The sequence below is a fragment of the Lagenorhynchus albirostris genome, chromosome X (genome assembly GCF_949774975.1).
Source record: "Lagenorhynchus albirostris chromosome X, mLagAlb1.1, whole genome shotgun sequence".
NCBI lineage: Eukaryota > Metazoa > Chordata > Mammalia > Artiodactyla > Delphinidae > Lagenorhynchus > Lagenorhynchus albirostris.
In genome coordinates this window covers 100254451-100272741 of record NC_083116.1, presented here as the reverse complement: position 1 = coordinate 100272741, position 18291 = coordinate 100254451, and the positions used below count along the sequence as shown (strand labels likewise).

The 18291-nt window shown below is 36.4% G+C and overlaps 1 protein-coding gene across 1 annotated transcript in view; it reads left to right on the top strand.

Moving 5' to 3' along the window:
* Nucleotides 1-18291, top strand: part of CFAP47 (cilia and flagella associated protein 47) — a 509799-nt gene that overhangs the window by 283770 nt on the left and 207738 nt on the right. Inside the window, 2 exon segments of the mRNA XM_060137366.1 lie at nucleotides 8745-8831; nucleotides 17018-17088. Of these exon segments, the coding sequence (XP_059993349.1) occupies nucleotides 8745-8831; nucleotides 17018-17088 (158 nt within the window).

The window sequence follows — 18291 nt, the reverse complement described above, 5'->3', positions numbered from 1 at the left end:
AGGGCTGCCAGCACAAAATACCGTAAGACTGGGTGGCTTAAACAACAGAAATCTATTTCTCACAGTTCTTGAGGCTAGAAGTCCAAGATCAAGGTGCTGGCAGATTAGGTTTCTTCTGAGGCCTCTCTCTTTGGCTCACAGATGGCCCCCTTCTTTCTGTGTCTTCACATGGTCTTTTCTCTCTGTGTGTGCATGCCTCGTGTCTCTTTGTATGTCCACGTTTCCTCTTACAAGAACACCAATCAGGATGAATTAGGGCCCACCCTAATGGCCTCATTTTAACTTAATCACCTTTAAAGGCCCTATGTCCAACTATAGTCACATTGTGAGGTACTAGGGGTTAAGTCTTCAACATACGAAGTTTGTGGGGGGTGCACAGTTCAGTTCATAACAGAAAGTACATATTTATAACCTTCATTATATTAGCCTTCTTATTTATCATTTTTGTTTTCTTTAATTGTTCTTATAGATTCATGTTACCTTCTGGAATGATTTCCATAGCCCAGTCCAAGTTTGCTCTCACCTACCTCACTCCTTCCTTCCTTCCCTCCTTTCCTCCCTCCTTTCTTTCCTTCCTCTCTTTCACAGAAAAACAAATGTATTATTTAATAAACTATTATAAGGTAAACACTCTTGTATTTGAGTCAGGAAATAGGACTTGGTCAACCATCCCCAAATCTCTTCTTTCTTTCTTGAATAAACTGCTATCTTGTCTTTCATGGTAATCAAGGAAGTGACACACACAAGTGTGAATTTCTGGGCACTGGAGTTTACTCTTGCTGATTAAAAAAAAATCATGTGCCTTTTAAATGATTTACAAGTTCCTCCTCCATTTCTTTCTTTTCCTTACAATCATCAGTTGAAGAACATGAGCTGATTGAGCTGCGGTTTCCCATGTCTGGATTTTGCTGATTTCATGTTTATGGTATAGGTTCACGTGTTCTTTTCTCAGTTGTATATTTTTTAAATTCACAGCTGGATACAGAGGAATGGATACAGAGGAACTCAGGTTCAGTTGCTTTGGCAAGATTAAAGGAAATGACATATTCTTTCTTTAGGAAGCATATAATATCTTGTCTCTTTTTGGAATGTTAGTAGCCATTGATACTCAGTGGGTACCTCCATTATTCGTGGGTGGTTACAAAATGGTGATATTCCATTTCTATCATTTATGAAATGTATTAGTTGGAATATTTTTACAAAGAGAACATCTTCTCATCTCTTTGGTTATCCAGTGGTACAGTTCATATAAGAAAAGTAAAATAAATGTTTAATTGTTTCCCTTTATTTTTCTTCTTTTTAACCTTTTGACCCCCTTCACCCATTTATCCCACACACCCCATCCCCCAAGTCTGGCATCCACCAGTCTGTTCTCCATATCTATGAGCCCGTTTATTTCAAGATTCTACATATGAGAGAGATTATATTGTATTGTCATCTTCTGTCTGACTTATTTTATTTAATGACCTTGAGATCCATCATGGTTTTGCAAATGGCAATATTTCATTGTTTGTTATGGCTGAGTAATATTTCATTGTATATATACACCACAATTTCTTTATCCATTCATCTGTGAATGGACACTTAGGTTGTTTCCGTATCTTAACAACTGTAAATAATGCTGCAGTGAACATGGAGGTGCATGTATCTTTTAGAGTTAGTGTTTTTGTTTTCTTTAGATAAATACCTAGAAGTGGAATTGCTGGATCATATGCTAGTTCTGTTTTTAATTGTTTGAGGACCCTCCAAACTATTTTCCATAGTGGCTGCACCCATTTACATTCCCACCAACAGTGCAGAAAGGTTCCTTTTTCTCCACAACCTCACCAACACTTATTACTTCTTGTCTTTTTGATAATAGCCATTTTAACAGGTATAAGATATATCTCATTGTGGTTTTGGTTTGCATTTCCCTCATGATTAATGATGTTAAGGATTTTTTCATGTGCCAGTTGGCCATCTGTATGCCTTCTTTAGAAAAATGTGTATTCAGATCTTCTGCCCATTTTTTAATCAGATTGTTTGGATTTTTGTGATTTAGATATTGGGTTTTTTATATTTTGGATATTAGCCCCTTATCAGATATTTGATTTGCAAATATTTTCTCCAATTCATTAGGTTGCCTTTATATTTTGTTGATGATTTCCTTTACTGTGCAGAAGCTTTATTTCAGTTTGATGTAGTCCCATTTGTTTATTTTTGCTTTTGTTGCTTTTCCTTTTGGTGTCAGATTCAAAATATCACTAAGACCTATATCAAGGAGTTTACATAAGCCTGTGTTTTCTTCTAGGAGTTTTATGCTTTTAAGTCTTATGTTCAAGTCTGTAATCTATTTTGAGTTAATTTTTGTGTATGATGTAAAATAGTGATCTAGTTTCATTCTTTTGCATGTGGCTGACCAGTTTTCCCAGAACCACTTACTGAAGAGACTGTCAGTACCACATTGTATATTCTTGGCTCCTTTGTTGTAAATAATTGACCGTATAAGTGTGAATTTATTTCTGGGCTCTCCATTCTTTTCCATTGATCTATGTATCTGTCTTTATGCAAATACCATGCTGTTTTAATTACTCTACCTTTGTATTGTTTGAAATTGGGGAGTGTGACACAGCTATGTTCACCCATCTCATTTTTCAAATGGTTTTTATTTTCCTTTCTCTTTCTCCTCTCTTTCTGTTAATTTCATTAAACATGTGTTGGTCCATTTAAGTGTATACCATATATATGTGACTGTTTATTTTTCTTTTTCTCTCTGTTTTCAGACTGCATAATCTCTATCAATCTTGAAGTTTGTTAATTCTTTTTTTCCTGCCAATTCAAATCTCTTGAGCCCCTCTAGTGATTTTTTTATATCTGTTTTTGTTGTTTCCAAATCCACAATTTCCATTTGGTTCTTTATTAATTTCATTCTGTTTTGATATTCTCTATTTGATGTTACATTGTCATCATGCCTTCCTTTACTTCTGTAGTCATAGTTTCCTTCGTTTTTGAAGACATTTACAATGGCTATTTTGAATTAGTGTTCTGTTAAATATGGTAGTTGATCACTCCAACAGGCAGTTTTTCTTGCATGCCTCTTTTATTGTTTCTTTGCTTGTTTCATAATTGTTATGTTGGAAACTGGACGTTTTTGAAAATATATTGAGTTCTGGTCCCACTTCCCACAGGATTGTTAATGTTGTTTGGTTGTTTGTTTACTGAGTAGCTGGCTTATTTTAGTGATGTCTACTCCCCATTCTCCCGTCCCCCCCCCAAAAAAAAACACATACATAGTGTGAACCTTCTAATGTTGCTTCTAGGGGATACAGCCTTGGGTATGCTCACAGTCACTCTGAGTTAACAGTGGTTTTGGCAGGGCTTTCTTTGACTCTCTGTGTCTCTGTCCACACCTAGCTATTAAATTTCCCTAATTCCAATTCTATGGAAGGCATAAATTGCTCTTCAGGCCAATTCAATCAAATCCAGGTCCTTTGAAATAATAATTCGTTAGGTCAGTGTTTGAGATTTATTCTGTCCCCAGGAGCGCTCCTCCCAGTGGTCTCTTGCCCCAGGTTTCTCCAACAAACTAGCAGGGATCCTCCCAATTGCGTTTCACTACAACTGCACTATTTTTTATTTTTTATTTTTTTGGCTGTGTTGTGTCTTCATTGCTGTACGCAGGCTTTCTCTAGTTGCAACGAGCAGGGGCTACTCTTCGTTGTGGTGCGTGGGCTTCTCACTGCAGTGTCTTCTCTTGTTGTGGAGCATGGGTTCTAGAGTGCAGGCTCAGTAGTTGTGGCGCATGGGCTTAGTTGCTCCGCAGCATGTGGGATCTTCCTGGACCAGGGCTCGAACCCGTGTCGCCTGTATTGGCAGGTGGATTCTTAACCACTGCGCCACCAGGGAAGCTCCACCTGCACTATTTTTAAGGGCACCCTGATCTTCACGTTTTTGAAAATGGAATCAGTTCCTTTGTGAAGAGATTAAGAACTATATGCGTTAAGGTCAGCTTCTCCCTCTAGGCAAAATCTCTCAGCCACAGCTCTCTTGATGGAACTGGGGACACTGGTACACTTTTCTTGGAGAATCAGTCCCACATTAGGAGCTGAGTGCTAGGTGGGATGGGGGACAGTAGCTTCAGGTCTTCCTGGCTTGCTTCTTCCAGCATAGATCCACCACTTTATAAGGTAGGGCAATGGCAATTTCACATCCATGTAGAGCCTGTGGTCCATGATTTGGTGCTGGGCAGAAGAAGGGAGCCCCTTGGCTCCTCTCAGCTGCATTTGCCCGGAACTTAGCCTTAGCAACGTGTACTTGGGGCAGGATGAGAAATGTTGATGTCACACATCTCTCAGAAATATAGTTCTTTATCTGGGAGCTAGGGGAGGAATGAGCCCTATATTCTTAGCTGTACTTGTCTGGAGTAGAGTTTATGTCTTAATTGGGTGAGGAAGGAGGAGGAAGGGAGTGGTCTTGGTTCAAGTGCCACAGACTGCATCTTTTCTTACTGAATTTAGTAAATATTACTGAAGAGGTGTGTGTTTTTTGGGGTTTTTTTTTTTTTTTTTTTTTTTTGCTATATGTCCTCAAGATCATTTCCAGAGAGTTTATATAGTTGATTTTTATATTTTAACTCATTTCCCTGGTAAGTAGTCCATGGAGCTCTCATGCTGTCATGCTGGAACATTGTTTGCTTTAAGTTCTATTTTGTCTGTTATTAGTATAGTCACTCCAGTTCTCTTTTTTTTTTTTTTTTACTGTTTGCATGGTATTTTTTGTTTGTTTGTTTGTTTAATTCTTTTGTTCCCAGTCTGTTTGTGTCTTTGAACCAATGTTTGTCTTTTTTCTAAGCTATTTTTTCCATTTTGTCAATCTCTGCCTTTTGATTAGAGTGTTAATCCCTTTACAATTAATGTAATCTCTGATACAGTAGGGTTTTTGTCTGCCATTTTGATACTTGTTTCCTATAAGTCCTGTGTCTTTGTTCATCTCTTTCTTTATTACTGCTTGATTTTGTTTTAAATATTTACTTTTAGTGTGCCTTTTAAAATTTTTGTTTCTTTTACTGTATGTTTTCTTAGTTTTTTTCTCAGTAGTTATCCTGAATATTATAATTAGCACCCTAATTTAAAATAATCTAGCTCAGATTGATACCAATTTAATTTCAGTATAATTCAGAAACTTTGCTTCAGTGTATCTCCTTTTCCTAGCCTCTTGTTAGTGCTATTATTGTTATACCCATTACATCTTTATAAGTTATAAGCCCTTAAAACAGTTTTACATTTATTGTCTCACACTATTTTATTTTAAATCAGAAAGGAGAACAAAAAGGATTGCAAATAAAGTACATTTATAGCCTATTTGTTTTATGTATTTACCTATGTAGTTGCCTTTACCTATGCTTTTTATTTCATCATGTGGTTTAGAATTAACTTCTAGTGTTCTTTTCCTTTAGCCTGAGGAAATTCTGCTAGTATTTCTTGTAGGGTAGGTCTGTTAGCAATGAATTCTTTCATTTTTTTTGTTTGTTAATTTCTTAATCTTTCCCTAATTTTTGAAGGATAGTTTTGCTGTATATAGTATTCCTTATTGATAGTCTTCCTTCAGCATACTGTATATACATCATCCAATTGCATTGCATTCTGTTCTTTAGGGTTTAAATGGGAATTCTACTGTTAATCTTACTGAGGAGCAACATAGGTATTGAGTCAATTTTGTTCTGCTTCTTACTGTGTCTGGGCCTTTCAATGACTTGACTCTTATTGTCTAGCTATGGATCACCTTGGGTTTATCTTGCATAGAATTTTTTGTACTTCTTAGATGTGTAAATTAATATTTTTCATCAAATTTGGGAAGTTTTCATCATTTATTTCTTCACATTTTCTGTCTGCCTGTTTTTCTCTTTTCAGGATTCTGATTAGGCTTATGTTTGTCTGTTTGAAGGTTTCCCACAGTTCTCTGAGGCTCTGTTAATTTTTCTTCATTCTTTTCTCTTTCCATTCTTTAGAATTAATCATTTTACTTGACCTATCTTCAAGTGTACTGGTCCTTTTGCCACCTCAAACCTGCAGTTGAGTCCTTCTAGTGCTTTTTATTTCAGGTATTGTACTTTCTAAGTCCAGAATTTATAATTAGTTCTTTTGTATAATATCTCTTTATTGATAATCTTTATTACTTGTCTCCATAAGTGGAGTTGAAGGTCTTTGACATATTTTGGGTCTCTACTAAGCTATGGCGACTCTGCCTATGGGCATCTTGTCCCCAGATCTTCCTTTTATGCTTTGTCAGGCTCTTATTTGATCCAGTTGCTGTTGCAGCCTCAGGCATAATTGCTACTGATTGTTTTCAACTAACATCTTGGGGATAGGTGTTTTTCTTTGAGTCAGTTTGATTAAAGACAACACCTTGAATATTGAGCTCTTCGGAGGGTACTGTGAGATGGGTTACACAGGAACAATGATCAGGGATGGATGGGACTTTTTTGAAGAGCTCCAGTCTCAGTCTGTTCCCTCCTGTGGCTGCAAGCCTGAGCATTTTTTACAACTACCTTGGTTGCAAGGCTGTTGGTTTTCAAGGCTACTATAGAGCTATGGAAAGGTGGAGGGAGAGTTACAACATAAAAGTTACAAGGCCACAAACTACTGTTCTTGCCAAGGTTTGGCAGCTTTTCTTGAATAAACACTACTTAGATTGCTGCAAGCCTTTCTTTAGTGAACTAGAATTCTGAAAAAGTTAATTTGGACAAATTTTTCCAGTGTTTTTGTTGCTTTTATACGATAGTGAATATATAGTCGTTCTAAACCATTCCCTGCTTTTCTTTTTCTGGTGGCCTGGTTTTATTATTTAAAATATTGGGGTTGTTTTTGTTTTAGATTATACTCATGCTTCTCAAAATGTCATCCTTGAGTCAGTAAAATCAACATCACCTGGGGGCTTATTAGAAAAACAGACTCTCAGGCCCACTCCAATCCAATTGAGTTAGAATCTGCGTTTAACAACATCTCCAGAGTATTTGTTTGTACATTAATGTTGGAGCAGTGCTGGTCTAAGTCAAGATTACTCAGAGTTTAATCCATAGACAGGCTATTTTAAAAACACCTGGAGATCTTGTTTTAAATGGAACCCATGCCAGACTAAGTCAGAATTCATGCAAATAGAAGCTTGGGAATCTGCATTTTGAACAAGCACTCCGGATAATAATAATGCACATTGAAGTATGAGAACCACTGATTTAGAAACTGCAGTAATGAAACAGGATCTTTTTCCATTTTAATGACAGTTTATATTTCATTTTACAATTAATATGTCTGTTTTGAAAGCATGTTCATTGTAATTAAGCAGGAACTTTTCAAGCAAGCATACAGAATGCTATTTTATCTCAAAATGGTACATGTATAGTATATGAAAAATCTAATATTATAGTGGTTTAGTTTTTTATTTGTGTGTCAAGTAATATTATCCGTGTGATTGTTTTTTAGCCAGAACAAATTATTACCAAAATAAATTGCCCAGTGATTCACCATGGATTTATAGAAATAAAAGGAAACATTATGTTTTGTGCCTCATAATTTTATGATATTTAAATGAGAATTTAGTGTATGACTTTATGTTTAAATTGCTCTCTGGAGAGGAATTATTCCTACATTTGCGTAACTGTAACTTTACAGTGATATAAGCAAATCTGCTAGTTTGATACATAGCTTGCATTGTTCATAGTTTACATTTTACTACAGTTAATTTTGTCTGTTTAAAACTTTTTATTATTTAATATTTATAAAATTCCTTACAACCCTTATATGAAGGCACCAGAAATATCAAGTTAAAACAAAAGGACAAAAACTGATGTCAACATTCAAATGTTAGGATATATAAATGTGTTGCAGCTTAGTTTGTATATGTGTGTTTGTGAATGTGTGTGTGTTTTAAGACTAAAATATTTGATTAATTTTATTACTGATGTGTTTTTCATTGTAAAGCTAGTATTGTAAGATATTAATAACTGTTATATAATAAAAAAGGTTTCCTTTAACAAATCAAGTTTGGATAAATCTGTTCTTAACAATATTATACAGATTCTGTTCAACTCTGCAGGAGGGATTAGGCATTCCTGACATGACTCTTCATGATATCTTTCACCTGTCGTTAGAGTATCATTTCTCTACATTGTGGGGGGCTGAGAGGATAATATATTCATGTTTGTACTTTCCAGTACCTAGTCCCACACCTAACACACAATGGAGTCTCCAAAACTGTTTCTTGAAGGAATGAGCATTATTATATAGGAAGGACGGAATTTCTGTGTGATTCCAGATGATGGCATGGTTATTAATGCACTGATTTAACTAGGTACCCAAATCTCATGTCCACTCCTGAAAGAAACGTTTCTCTTTTCTGGAAATAGGATTAGAAATTATTAAATGTGTATAACTCTGACAGTGTATTAAGACCAGTGTGTAATTTCCTCTTTCTTTCTGGAATATAATTTGGGTGGTCATTTTTGCTCTAAATTTCCTTGTTATGAGAATTCAGTGTTGACTTTCCGTATAAAAATAGCATTTTTTACCTATTTCCATTCCAGATCTTTTCTTTCTAGCATACGTTTTGAGTTGCAGAATGAGAGCACATGGACTTTTTGAATTGTAATTTATTCTGATTCTAATTATAGTTTATGAATGATGGAAAATAATTTAAAAGAAGAATGTTTTGTGGTCATCTGAAATTTGTTACAGTAGAATTCAAAATAATCCTTTTTTCATTTATTTTAGTGTCATTTTTGTGGAATCCTCAACATTTATCTCTTTGCCATCCCAATTAACTGAAGTTGGAGAATTTGTTGACCACATGAATGATGGGTAAATGTCTATATATTTTATGCTCATAATTATCTGAGGCAAATTTCTGAGAAATTAGCATTCAAGTAAACTTGTTATATAATTACATAGTAGTTTTCATTTATTTGAAATATTTAATTTATATTATATTATATATATAATTTATATTATTCACACTTATTCTCTTTATATATTTCTAGGTTTATGTGCATGAAAATTGAATACATATGCACTTTATTAAATGCAGTGGATTCTCATTATTCATGGTAGTTATTTTCTATAAAGTTGCCATAAACACTCAGTTAGTGAATATTGCACCATTACTCCAAGGAGAAGTATATTTAACCACATAGATTATAATTGTAAATCCTAAAAACAACCTATCCTGGTAGATTCCACTTTTTTTACTTTACACAGAGAAAATGAAGTTCAGAAGTGTTAAATGACTTGCCTGAGGCAGTCCCACTAACAGGTATAAGAGAAAGGTTTTAAAGCCTGACCTCAGAGCTAGAGCGACTTTGTGCTTCTTTTTTTTTTTTTAATTTATTTATTATTTATTTGTTTTATTTTTGGCTGCGTTGGGTCTTCATTGCTGCGCGCGGGCTTTTTCTTTATTTGCGGTGAGCGGGGGCTACTCTTCGTTGTGGTGCACGGGCTTTCTTATTTCAGTGGCTTCTCTTGCTGCAGAGCACAGGCTCTAGCGCATGGACTTCAGTAGTCATGGCTCTCAGGCTCTAGAGTGCAGTCTCAGTAGTTGTAGCGCACGGGCTTAATTGCTCTGCGGCATGTGGGATCTTCCTGGACCAGGGATTGAACCCGTGTCCCCTGCATTGTCACGTGGATTCTTAACCACTGAGCTGCCAGGGAAGTCCCTCGGCTTGCACTTCTGTACTTGTGTACTACCCCCTACTGTCTCCATCCTCTGCTTATCTATGCTGGAAAACTGAAATAGAAAAGCCCAGTGTCACCTTATTTGACCTCAGCTGGGAACTTGTGTGACCAGCTACTGGAACTTTCCACCGTTCTGCACATGCCTGTGAACAATTCTGAAAGTGCCATGAGTATTGATTTGTGGGTTACAAATCAGTTTTAGTGAGGAGGTGAATTTGCAAAAATGGAATTGGTGGATAATGAGGATTGACTGTATTTAAGCTTATTTGACCCATGTTATGAAGTCTGTATTTAGTTTAGAAAGGAACTTTGACTTCTCAATAGAAAAGTAGAATTTTTTAAAGTTAGATTGCCTCATATGTCTCATCTGTTTTAAACTACAAAATAGCTATTTAAAGTGAAGTAGAAAAAAACAATGTTATAAAGGTTGAAGAAAGTCAGGCAGAAACAAAATAATGCAGGTTTCTATTATAGAAGTACATTTGACCGTTACTACTGTGTTGTTAGTTTATTTTATACCATTGTCTCTGTGTAATGCTTGACAGCATCAGTGTCATCCTTTTAGCTGCAAAAATATTGCAAGAGGCAAGGATTTGGCAGTGTTGATACATTGAGCTATAAAGCAACATTATAGATATCATAGGAATGCAGTATTGTAGGCATTTATGTTAATTTCTTTGTAGTGTGAAATGCTAGTATTGGCAAAAAAACTTCGGTAAACAGTTCTCCTGGATTTTTTTTTCAGTCCCTTGCTTCTTGATCAAGAAGTTGCTTTGTGGTCACAGATTTTGCCTGAATGGCTTTGAAACAATTTCTTCACATTAATTGCAAATAATTTATAGTATCACGTAATTAAACTAGAGTCAAATGTCAAAGAAATGCTGTAGGTATCTGTGAGCAGAAGTAACTCAAAGTGGATCTGTTTAATGAAGAGCAAGAATAATGAGTCTACCTTCATAATTTGGAACACAATATGGAAATTCTGTATCCAGATTTTAATATGATTTTTCTTCATTCAATGTTCTGAAATGGTTTTAGTTAGACCCAAAGTTCCAGAATTATTGAAGCCATAGACTCTCAAACTACAGGTAAACATATCTTTTTAAGTTATGCCTTTCAAATCAAAAACAAAATAGAGTCAACAAGTATGAAAGCATTTGTAATTTAATTTAGGAAAGGAAGGAAACTTTGGAAATACTCATGCAAAATAATTCCCAATTCAGCGTGAAGTATCACTTAAGAAGTGTGTCTATCACAGTCTCAAACTTTATTGACCATTATTTCTCATATAGTCTCTTCCATATGTATTTATAATACTGTACTGTCTTAGTTCTTCTCTCAAGTCTTCCTGTGAGGAAAGAAACATAAAGATGCAGTGACATTGAGTGTTGGGTCAGGGAGAACATAGAGTAGTCAGGCTTCGGCAGATTAGCTCTCAAAGAAAAATTCAGAGCCGTTAATTTAAAGGATTGCAGATTTACTCCTGTGCACCTCTTTAAAGACTGTCTCCCAGATCAAAGGCAAGGGTGAGACAAAGACGAAAACCACACACACTTTTCCTCAAGGAAAAGGGCTGGTCCTTGGTATGTCATTTCAGCATTGACATGGATTGAATACTGAGCCCCAAATCCATATGTTGAGTTGTGATAGAATAGTCTCAAGTTCACCAAAAACCTTGCTTTTCTGACAATTCTGAACAGATTTATTAGAAGCATTACTGTGGCTCCTTCTTCTAGGGTCCTGACTGCTTTCTGTGTAACACCTCCAGGCTCCGGTTCATGTAACAGGCAAGCCTTTATTCATTTTCTCAAGGATCAGCTGAAGTGTCCAGAACTCCAGCAATCAAGTCCACTTTATAGGCAGCAGAAAGGATAAGAGTGTGCCCTTTTTCTGTTAGGGAAGCTTCCCAGAAATACCACATAGCACTTCTGCTTGTAGCCATTGATCCAATCTTAATCAGATGACCAACCCTAGCTGGAAGGAAGACTGAGAAACTGCCCTTCTCCACATACACATCAAAAGAAAATGAGGGTTTTGTCAAGGAGGAGGGAAGGACCAGGGGTTATTGGGATAGGCAACCAACAAGTTCCACCGTGAGGGGAGCACAAAAGAGTGTTTTTCCTCCAAATAGCACAACGTTATCTAATATTTCATCAATCTGACTTCATCAGCATAATGAGGCCTTTTGATCTTTAAATATAATCTTAATAAAACAATACTTAATAATGTGACACATCCTGTTTTTATTAAAGCTCTCCTTAATGTTTGTCTTGAACAGATTTCCAGACACAAAATTTAAGAACATGCATTTCAATCATGACCAGAATGGAAGTCTGGTGCAGTACCTCTATGATTAACTTTCATATGTAATATACCATATAATAAGTATTACATTATCTCAGTAAAGCCCTGGTCTGGTCTCTAGGTTTAATCATCAAGGTAACATAAGAGAACAAGAAAATGTTTTTAAAAATCTCCATAAGCTAACTGGATTATTTTTAGAGCTTTGTTACAAATATCCTTGTTTTCCTCTTTTAGGCACATGGTAATATTGCACTTCCCCACTAATGTTGAAGTTATCCATGAATACATAACTCAATCGGCCAATGGCGTGTGAGAACTGCTGACTGTTTTTTCCAGGTGGTAGCTTTAAGACCCAGTGAGCAATTTTTCTTGTCCCCTCTCCCTGCCACAGTTATTAGAGAGGCACATTTAGAAATGGAGGCCTCCTTCACCAAAGATCACTACATGTGTGAGCAAGAAATAAACTATTGTGTTAATCCACTGAGATGTGGAGTTGTTACTGTAGCATGACCTAACGTATACTAACTGATACTCCTCTTCAGAGTCACTTCTGTTAATATCTCCCCACATGATAAATAACCTCTTCTCAAATGAGCCGTAAAGTGCTGAAATTATCTTTTAGATGGCATAAAAAAGGATCTCCTATTTAAAAATGTAAAATGTCTCTGTAAACTGGTCTTCTTAAGCAACAGTTACATATAAAACAACACAGTTGAAACCACATGGATGAGGAAACTTTATGTTCATCACATATTTTACTGTATGTGAACATGATCCCTGAGCATAAGCAAGAGCAGTTAAGAAGCTTTTATTCTAATTAAATCCCAAGGATTATCAGAAAGGATCAGGACAGGAGACTGATTTTAGCCACACTTTAAAATTGAGTGATGGATCAGCAGTGCTCAGAAATGGGCAATTTGTAAATAATTTCCTACAGTGATATGACTTGCAATTTTTTTCCAGCAATTTTGAATTACTTATCACTCAATAAATTTTTACTAAGTGGCACCTTAAGTACTGTTCTTAGTACTGGAGAAATATTGGGATAAATAAGTCACAGATCTGGCCCTAAAGTTGCCAACCATCAAGCAGAGAAGAAAAAATCTACACAAATGTAAGCAATTATACAGGGCAGAATGCATTCAGTAGTATGTGTTATACCAAAAAATAATATATATATATATATATGTATATGCTCTGTGAGCTGATTGGCAAGGAATATCACTATGTAGATATTATTGAGATCTTCGTGAAAGATAAAACATTGAAGGAGAAAAATGAGGTCCTAGTAACCTTTTTTCCATGTGTACACCATGTTCTCCTTTATCATATACAAATTGGGATCTGAAATATGAGTATGATCTTGACGGCCAGAATCTAAAGCAGGGGCAGAACTTTCCTACAAATATCCTACAAATATAGAAATATCATAGGAAGAGGGAATCGCAGAAGCATTGGGGGGAGTGGGGGACAGGCAGCCAAGGAGAAGTACAAGGCATACGCTTATAAATATGGACTATAGGGTCAGCATAGGAAAGTGTGAATTCAAGTTGAAGAGGTATTGAAGTGTTTATCATTCTGCTTTGTACTTATTTCTTGTAGAGCTACTTTGCATGACAGACTGGATACTCTGTGAACTGAGGGGTTTCATCATTCGTCATTGTTCCCAGTATAGCTTGGCCCAGAATAGCCACCCAAATGATGAAAGAAGGCCCTGGTAGAGAGATGTTTCTGAGTCTTGTTTAAAAAAAAAAAAAAAAAAAAAGCTGGGTTCTGGAGAGCCATGATTTTAAAATATTTCATTCTGCTACACTGAATAATTAGTAACAGTTAGAATTAGGCAAGTCTGTAAGGAAAGCAGAGTGAATCAAAAACCAGATGTATATACTAAGAGTAACAATCTGCCATGATCCTCTTGCTCTCGATTAGGGTTTCATATGAGGTTTTAATGTTGTCAAGCTCTTTGGTAGTCTTATGAAACCTATTCTACTTCACAGAATAGTGTTTTATAAATACATAAAATAAGATGCAAGGATTACAGAGTGTCTTAATCTACTTGGGATGCCATAACAAGATACCATAGACTGGGTGGCTTAAACAACAGAAATTTATTTCTCACAGTTCTGGAGACTGAAAAGTCCAAGGTGCCAGCAAGTTAGGTTTCATTCTGAGGCCTCTTCTTTTGACTTATGGGTGGTGGCCATCTCACTGTGTGCTCACATGACCTCTTCTTTGTGCACACATGGAGAGAGAGGTTGAGCTCACTGGTGTCTCTTTCTGTAAGGATGCTAATTCTGTCTTATTAGCACCCCACCCTTATGATGTTATTCAACCTTGATTACCTTCCAATATGCCCTCTCTCCAAATGCAGTCATTTTGGGAGTTAAGGCTTCAACATATGAATTTAAGGGTGACACAGTTCAGTCCATAGCATAGAAGAAAGTAATAGTCTAGTAGATTATCAAAATATTTAAAAGTTGTAATATGTTAAAATATATACTTCTTCATTAACACAATACATAGTAAGATCTACTGGTAGAGATTAACTACCATACTCTAAAAGTAGCAATGAAATAAATGACAGCTCAAGATATGTGCAAGAACTGAAATGTGATGTATACATATTTGTGATTGTTTGGTGATCAATTCATAGTATAGTTAACCACTACTACTGTGGTTTGGTTTAACTTGCTATTAAGAGTTAGTGGACATAAAGATGAATTTTTCCCCATTTAAATTCACAGATTCACTCTGTCCTTGTACCACAGGTTAGCACCCCTTGCTTTAGAGACTTCTCAACTGTTCAGGAGCCAAAGTAGTACAAAAGGCAGCAAACATTCCATTTTAACAGCCCTCCAGATGGCCATGGGGCCCTATTTTGACAAACTCATGGAAACATGGAGGATGTAATGAATCTAAAAATTGATCCTCTTATATTCCTTCCTGTGATGCATAAAAACTAGACTTGAACAAGATCATTTGCTGTTTGGTTTGGATGCAGCCCTGAATGCTGCATACTTCAACCCAGAAGTATGAAAGCTTATAATAAAGATCTTCCTTCCCTGTTGGAGAAGCTTGAGAAGGAAGCCATTCTTGCAGCTGATTTATTCATGCCCTGACTAGAACCAGTTCAATATCGTTTTGATTATTTTAGCTTGAAAAGAGCTGTATTACCACTATTGCAGAGGAAAAAGTAATGCCATCCCTTCCCACCTCATAAGTAAGTTCTACTCCCTGACTTTGGCCTACTACTAAATTAGCAGAAAATATTCCATTGCTTGATCTACAGTGTTTTGTATAATTTTAGCCTCTTTTGATGCTATTCTTCCTTAAGACCAAGGCTTTGAAATGCTCCCTCTGCCTTAACTTCAACAATAATCAATGAGCATTTGGGAAAGTGATAGCATGGATTGAGGTATGGGGATTAACAAAAAGGTGAGTGAATTGTTTTCTTTTCTGTCTTTGGAACATGCAAGATACTGGTTTTGTAATCAAATTGGGTTTGTCATCAAATTTCTAGGGTCAAGAACATTGATCAGGTAAATTAGAATTTTCCTGAGCCAGATTATTTTATTAAATTATTTTCTGATGTCTCTGAATTAATCATGACAATCATTAGCTTTATGAGCAAGTCAATCAAATTCTTAGATCTATAAATTATTTTTATTTGTCTTTACCATAAATAGTACAGGTAACTCAATTTTTCTGGGTTTGAGACTTTCCTTTGAGGATAAGGCAACTCTGATTTATTCAAAAAGGTACTTTCATTAGCTGTTCTCCAACAAAATAGGTAAAGAAAAGAAAAAGGAGACAAAGCCCCCAAATTGCTCTGCTTTTCTATTCACTGTGAAAAAACAAAAATGACTGAAGGGCTAGTGATTGCAAGTATTGAACAAAATGAGGTTTGGAGATTATCTGAGCATTTTAATCAGGCATTCTACCCAGAGTTCCATTATCAAAGAGATGGCATCAGAGCGGTACATTGAGAAATAAGCATTCTTTGTTGTTCTTTCCACTCTTTGTATTGTCTCTCTTATAAATGCTAAAATATTTGTCTACTATGTCTATCATAGCCTTTAGGGATCTATCAAATGCTCAAATGACATAAAAGTATTAAATGTTCTTTTTAAAAAAGGGAATTACTGAAACCGATAGTCAGAATGCCTGTGAGTAGAAGTAAAGCACAGAATAATGACAAGAGGTGGTAAATAACCTTATTAAGAATGTGGTGTAAAGAAAAGACAGTGTTTGGAGAAAAGGAATAGATATGGTTGGAAGAACATTACTTAGAAATAGTATATTTTTACAGCATCAAACTCAAACAAATCAGCTGGCAAGGTGAGAAAATACGGGATGTTTATATTCTCAGAAAAAAATCAGGCAAACAATGTCTTAGAGCCTAGGTCCTAATTGACAGCAAAATAATCATGAATACCAAGAGGAGCAATTTGGAGAAAGTTGATGGGTTCTGGAAGACATGGAACCTTCCAAGGGAGGCCCTTGCTTCAGACTGTGATTGGCTAATTTTCAGAAGTGCAACAAGAGATTAAACAGCTGCCCAAGTCTCCTTCTACCTTTATGAGAAAGAAACAAATGTGGGAACAGTTAGCTTAGAGAAGAGAATTTTTCAAGAAATCAGGTTCTAGAACCATTTTTGGAGAGACTGCCTATGTAGTCCTAAGTTGAGACACCCTCCTTTGGAGTCTGAGGATTTGGGTTTTTATTATTATTATCAACTGTTTACTTCTCTACAGTATTTGCAAGTAAAAAGGAATTGTTTTTACCAAAATTTTTAAAAAGCAATGGTGAAGATATAAATGATTTTTCTTATTTTTAAAATTTCTAACGATATAAATGTAAAAATGATCTTGGAAATACATCTGTGGTCTTTGCATATCATATTGTAGGTAGCCATAATTTTTAAGGATGTGTAAAAGATTGAATTAAGATAGAATATTGTTTTTGAGTCTTGTTTGTGCTGTTGATGTTGTCTTCCTGTTCCCTTATGACAGCGGTGCTGTGAGTAGCAGTGAACATGATGTTGCTGAGGGCTGTTCCCAGGCCCCAGATGCCTTAAAAACCTGTGAGTGCTGCAAATAAAAGCTTTTATCTTTTTGCATATCTTATTTTTATATAGAGAGCATAATATGAAATGAAATAGTCAGTAAATGCGACTGTAGACAGAACGGTAAGCCCTGGGGATTGCTAGCCACATGGGAGCCCGAGGTGTTGGTCCTCAGCCTTTTCTGCACCATGACCCTTTGGAAAACTCTGTCCACATCCTGCCTTTCACTGCTGAGTCTTAGTTTCCTCGCCTGTACAATGAATGTATTTCAATAAGGGACCTTTATGGTTCCTTTGGCTTATTCTGAACTGTTTAAACCTATTTAGGTGACAGGTCTCATCATGTTTAAAATGTTAAGCAGAAGACAGATTTACTTTGTTTTATGAAATAACTATAGATTTAGAAAATGTGGATAGAATGATGGATAGGAAAATGGATATGGGGATGTTCTGGTGATCTCTAGCTACAGAACAAACCACCTCAAATGTAGTGGTATTAAATAACAAAAATGCCTTATATTATGATCTCTCACACTTCGGGGGTGACTGGCCTCAGCTAGGTGACTCTTGCTCAGGGTCTCTCAGGCAGTTGCTGTCAGATCGAGGGTGGGGCTGTTGTCTTGGACGCTTACATGCAGCCTGTCTATGTGGCCTTGGCTTCTTCACAGGATGGCAACTTGGTTCTAAAAGCAAGTGAACCAGGAAGGAGAGATGATTAGGAAGAAGTTGAATTACATTTTCTGATCTAGTGTCAGAAGTCATACTGCTTGATTTTGCTGCATTCTAGCATACTCTCCGTTAGGATCAGGTCACTAAGACTGTCCCACCGTATCTCCACATTCAAGACAGTATTGAGGGGGCTTCCCTGGTGGCGCAGTGGTTGGGAGTCCGCCTGCCGATGCAGGGGACACGGGTTCGTGCCCCGGTCCGGGAGGATCCCACATGCCGCGGAGCGGCTGGGCCCGTGAGCCATGGCCGCTGAGCCTGCGCGTCCGGAGCCTGTGCTCCGCAACGGGGGAGAGAGACAGTATTGAGGAGTTTGTGGATATGTTTTAAAAAACAACAAAAAGATAAAACTATAAACAGTCCTTTATTTCCAGTTTAAGTTGTCTGTTACACCCTGTAATTTGAATCATTGCATAGTCCACAAAAAAGCTGAAGATTCTGGAATGATCTCTTTGCTATTTATTTTTATATGTATATCTAGGCTAATTTTAAACAC